This window comes from Oncorhynchus mykiss, chromosome 16 (assembly GCF_057628025.1).
Source record: "Oncorhynchus mykiss isolate SJ-2025 chromosome 16, ASM5762802v1, whole genome shotgun sequence".
Classification (NCBI taxonomy): domain Eukaryota; kingdom Metazoa; phylum Chordata; class Actinopteri; order Salmoniformes; family Salmonidae; genus Oncorhynchus; species Oncorhynchus mykiss.
In genome coordinates, this window is record NC_143037.1 from 69525528 (window position 1) to 69531527 (window position 6000).

A 6000-nucleotide genomic window follows, 5' to 3' on the forward strand; every position below is an offset into this window, starting at 1 on the left:
ATAGGCAACTGTACTTTGAGTAGACGGTCTATGTCGTTATATTGCTTTGATAGTATAGACAAGTCAGATTCTAAAACTTCATAAAAATTGCCATCAATACAGACAGTACAGAGACACCAATCATAGAATGTGTAACAATACTTCCTGACAGGTAAAGAAGATACTTGCACTTGGCAAATACATGTATGTGTGTATTATAACAAGTCAAAATAAGCAAATATAAAGATTTTGACAAGAATGTCCTTGCGATGACAGCAGATGATTTGCCATGGCAACTAATCCACCTGTCATGTTACAACTGATGGGAATAGGAAAGAGATTTAAAGAGACTTAAACCCAAGTATCGCTTGAATGAGGAATCAAATTAGAAAATGAAATTCATCCAATGTACCTGGGCATTAAACACCCTCACAGTGCATTGTTGTAGTTGAGGGATGGCAGAGATGCCATCTCATTAGATCTACTCTGCAGCAGCTTGGTTCTGTCTGTGTGAACAAGACCTTTTCAACTTGGGCAGCTTGATTTGATTTGGCAGAACCCTGCAGGGGTCTCCAAGGAAATGTACACAAATCCAGAGACACACACTGAGTCTGGCAACCTGAACTAGGAGAACATCTTCATGTTACCTTGGAGCTCCTAGTTGGGGGTAAAACAAGTATTTTTTAAGAGGAAAATTTAAGGGATCACCCAACGCTCGCTCCTGTCTCTTTAACATGTCTCTTTTCTCTCACTGTCAGGTCACGACTGAAGCTCTTTGTTTTTTTTACAGAATTGATGTTTTCTGTTACAGTTCCCACCAGCTGGTCGCCATGCCCTTTCCTTGCCCACCACCGGTAAGGTCAACCTGAACCGCCTCAGAGATATCCTCTATCCAAATAGTTGGATGGATACATAGAAACATTATCCCAGATGATGTTGCTCATGGATCCCAAGTGTAATAATAACACCAAGCGGAGCCCTAATACAATTTTTAGCCTGGGGGATTCAGAGGAATTTCATTCTTTACTCAATTTCTTTAACTCTATACACCAACCAAATATTTGTGTAGCATATAGTCAGTATTTATTCAGGTTCACCTCTCTGGTTTCATTTTTTACACTAAATATATATTGATACTATGGAGATCCTGAGCTATCTGGAACCCGAAACACCATACTTTCACTGACAGACAGTGATGAATTCCACTTTGTTTTTCATAAAATCCCTCCATATCGATCACTGTCTAGATACTCTATTAAAAAAAGATAGTGCATGGTTATGTAGTTTTGTTCAAACAGCCACTTATTTAAACCCCCAAAAAATACACATTTTCAGTGAGACAGCATCACTTATTCAGTGAGACAAATCCTTCATTCATTGAGTACATTTTAGCTGCTGTCCAGATGATTGAGGGCACATGGAGACAGCTATTTCATTGAGGCAGATACACTGCATCTCTCTTTGATCACACACTCATATTTTAGACAGACCTCATCATTATACTATTGTAGCGATGTTTAGTGAACGCCCTCATCTCGAACCCAGGTCTCCCAGCCCAAAAGCAGACCTGCTAACCAGTGCTCCAATAGGGATGATCTATTTTGGGGGGTGGATCGTAACAGGCCTACCCAGGCAAAGTTTGTTACACTATCCCCACCGTTCAGGAGAGCGTGTCCCCGCGCTTCACTATACCAAGTCCCTCACCTGTGCACACCTCTCTAAGGCACAATCCCACCACAGACACCAATGCAGCGAAATTTGCAAACAGCGACAGTGTAAAGGCCCTTCCTGGTCTCAAACCTGGGTCTCCCAGCCTGTAAGAAGACCCGCTAAGGGTGTCGAAACAGGCCTATCTAGGAAAAGTTTATGAAGGACTTGCCAGTAGAGTGTATCACAAAGTTTTCTCAATAAATGCAATTTCAATCTAATGAAACAACAAGAAGATCCAATTGTTTGTTCCACTGAGTTTATAGATCCGAACCTGGTCTGAGATGTTATGGCTGCGATCCCCATTCAGGGACCAACATCAGGGGAAATTTCAGAGTGACATTCGTAACATTAAACATTCTTGAAAATGCAAGTGTTTTACACCCTTCAAAAGATTAGAATATTGGTAATCAAACTACGTTTTCCAATTTAAAATAGCTATTACAGAGAACAAATCCCATGCTTTTGTTTGAGAAGAGCAATCAACAACAGAAACATTTTCCGCCATGACAGTTTTTACACATTCATATCTGAAGGTAAAATTATGACTTACATTCTGCTACAGGCAGTTCGATTAGGGTATGTCTTCAGGCGGAAATTGAGAACAAAGTGATGCAGCCATAACAGGTTAAGCTGGTAATGGTATTGTTTTTTGTCCATTTCAATGGAAAGGTGTGTAAACTGTGTTCACCATCAAGTCTACACACAGGTTTTTCTAATGACAGCATTAAGTCATGTTTTAATGTAGTGTTTATTACACAAACCAAAATCTGTTTTGTTGTGGGAACAAAAATGTAATTTCCATGTTGTTTCACAGCCAATCTATCCAAGCACTGTGTATGTTGAATGTATAATCTTTTTAATTTTAGACTATTCTCATCTGTAAATGGACAAATCAGTTTAATTATACTTGTTGTTAAATTATTATTATTATTATATATATATTTGTTTTGCATATGGCAATCCATTTTACACAAATGATAATGATAATACAGTGGCAATGTGAGTTCTGTTCTGACATTCTCCAGCAACATGATGTGTATAGAAATGAACAGGACTCACCCACATCCACCCCCGTCACACAGCGTCATACGCAGGCCCATATGTGAGGTATGACCTGACGCTCTGATCAAGGGTAGAGAACGGTGTGCACTGTGCGGTAATCTTCACGATGAACAGCCAGTAGAATAGATAGACAGCCTGAACTGGCGTTAAAATATATCAAGGTGGGCACTGTAAGCGATATTGTCTCTCTATAATACCGTTTCTGATATGGACCAAAATAATTGTGTGGGTAAGAATGTGAGCTACTGCTATATGAGATGCCTGCAGTGCCCTCACAGGAGCTGATCATATGATTATTGCTTTGGATGCTATGACGTCTATACAATCCCTCACATAGACATCTCAAGGCAACATGCTATTCGCTCAGCCACATTTTCAATTGTTTTAGGGAATTTTTATTATGGGACAGGAGAGCCATCAGCCACTATAGGGATTTCAGTATTTTGTGTTTAGATTTTTACTGGTTTATTTAGGCTACTGGTTAACTTACCTCCACCATTTTTGTAGCATAGGTAAGGGAAGCGCCAGACGTTTCCCAGCCCTACAGCGAAGCCGACGCAGGACATGATAAAATCCATCTGTCTGGTCCATTGCTCTCGTTCGGGATACCCTGGCACTGGTTTCTCCACTGACGACATCGTGCCAGGTGTGGCTCCGCATCCTGCCCCGTCAGTTCCACCAATGAGGCTTCCGTTCACGCCAGCTTGGTGCCCGTTTCCGTTCGGAATGAGGTGACCCTTTTTCTCCTCCCCGAGGACCACGTTCACAGCACAGCAGTCAGTTTCGAATGCAGGTTTCTCCATGCCAATTACGCACTTGTAAACAATGCACCCTCAATTTCCCACTAACACTGAGGAGGAAACCAGTGAAAAGATCGGTGAAGATTCAGGACAATAGATACAGCTTTCTTAAGCTTTTATTCGTTCGGGTCGATTTCCCTGGACCCGAAGATGGTCCTTTGTTCTTCTTCTGGCAATCCTATGGGAATAGGATCTGATTTATTTCCCCTTTTTAATTTAAGGGTATGATAAGTCACTTGAATAGGTATAATTTGTATCTCTATTATCGTATAGCAATGTCAAACGCGCAACGATGAGACGGAGATCAGAATTAAATGTTTATTACATTTGAGGTGTATAAAAATAAAGGACACTTGCCCCCAAAGAAAATCACCGAATTTGAGAGCACCTTCAAAAACAATCTACGAAACACTTGAATGTGAGTCTGAAGAATCGCATGGGAACTTATCTCTCAAAGAGGAGACGGGTGTCGAGGCGAAAAACTCAGCGGGCTTTGCGCGCGCTCGATGACGAATGTAACGGAATTACATTCGTGGTTTTGTCTTTAGATTCCGAGGCTAGATCATCCTGCTCCTTGGCTTCCTTCGCTTCGGAAAAATACTGACAATATGATAGGTCTATCGCGGTTATCCTTAGCTGCTCTCTCTTGGTGCACTGTATGACAATTAACTGAGCCTGCAGCCGCGCGCAGCTTTAAAAGGGTTGGTGCGGCGGCGATGGTACTGAGGCGCACGTCACTTGGATTTCATCCCTCCCCCATCCTTAAGGACACAGTTGCCTTATCAGTTGTATTAGCTCTGTTGCAACGAATATCAGGAAATTATTAAGACACGCATTCAACATTGTCTAGCCTACGAGGGCGATAATTTATGTAAAAATTGCAGGTGCACTGATATTGTGTGCCTGCCAAAAGCACGGAATAGAGAACTGGGGCTCTGCTGTTCAATGGCATGAAATCCTTTAGGCAACCCGAGTGTCATTACACATGCACTGGGAAAGAATTAGGATATTTCGCACTATGATGAATGATGAACAACCTCTAACTTTAGTTCTGTCAAAGCTTCAGTTAGTATTAGCTTATAGCCTAACATCAGAATGTTTGACAGACCTGAAGGTATAGATTGTTCATCATTCAACATTACTGTAAGAAAGATATTTGACCCAGAATCCCAGTGCATGGGAGTCAGATAAAATGAAAGGGTGTATCCACCCAGACCCTCCATCCTCCTCACTCATACTGTAGGCCAGGGGCGCAACTTTCACTGGGGATGGGGGGACATGTCCCCCCCACATTCTGAAATTGTATTTTTGTCCCCCCAGTTTTATCATTGGAATGTGATACAAAATGAGGCAACGGAGTGCTTTAGGACCATGCAGACGCCTCCGAGCGGTCGGGTAGGCTGTTTGGAGTGTTTATCCGACTGTGTGTGTGTGTGTATATATATATATATATATATATTTATTTATTATGTCCCCCCCCACTTCTATAACCAAAGTTGCACTCCTGCTGTAGGCTACAACTCGCTAAAGGGAGTCAGATGAGTGTTAGATTACCCAACTGACACTAAAACATTCCTCATATGATTAGTGGGCCTTTATCTTATCGTAAATTTAAATATTTAGACAATCAAACTTTACTATTTGGTCTTTAAACGCAATACCATTAGTAAGGAGACACCTGCAATGACAAAAATGTAATTATGTGTAAATGTTAACATTGGAATGTCTGGTAGTTTCATTTCATATAGAAACATCCATACTATATGTGGTACATAGAAAGTGTTATTGGTGAAGGAATTGTATATCAAGTAACATATAAAAAAAAAATATTCTCCCCTACCAAGTTTCATAACTAATTGTCAGAATGTTGTTTACCATTCTAGGATAGCTAAGGTAAAGGCACGTGAGGACATACATGCTTTATTTACACACATGCACAGTGAGTTCTATTATTCCATTTATATATGATTGATCTTGTCAAATTGTTCATCAGTATGTATATTACCCCTCCAGTGTTCATTGTAAGTGGAAGTAAAGCTGGAAATAAGTCCTACTGTCCTCCTGGTGGATGGATTACTTGGATGTTGACAGAATGAATCAGTTTAATATTTCAACTGTTGGTCTGAGCTACTGCTTTACTACAGAACTTTGGCAGAGTCCCAACTATTTTGAGCCCCACCTGTTCAGCTAAAAAAAAACTTTTGCCTGTTTTGCATATTATTTTGGCATTAATACATATCTGTTTGCAAACAATGTAAAAATAAATAATAATAATAATAATACTTGAGTTAATAAAGCCGCATACAAACATGGTCTCTTTTTTACTTTCTTGAGTAAGGCAGCTCCAAAATGCATCTGTTTCAGTCTAGCTCAGTGCTTTCTGTGGTGGTGGGGCAGCCACCTACGCAGGCACGTAGGGGTTGGTAATGTTTTCTAGGTGCACCGTGAT

The 6000-nt window shown here is 40.7% G+C and overlaps 1 protein-coding gene across 2 annotated transcripts in view; it reads right to left on the reverse strand.

The window, feature by feature from the left end:
- slc6a8 (solute carrier family 6 member 8) overlaps positions 1 to 4260 on the reverse strand; it is a 30252-nt gene extending 25992 nt beyond the window's left edge. The window contains exon 1 of one of the 2 annotated variants that reach the window (XR_016487501.1): positions 3242 to 4240. Coding sequence is in view for 1 of the 2 variants with exons in the window: in XM_021566996.3 (XP_021422671.1) it covers positions 3242 to 3554 (313 nt within the window). In the remaining variant the exon portion in view is untranslated. Of the gene's footprint in view, positions 1 to 3241 lie in introns of both variants that reach the window. The other variant, XM_021566996.3, reaches the window with a different exon arrangement.
- Between the last annotated feature and the right edge of the window lie 1740 nt (positions 4261 to 6000).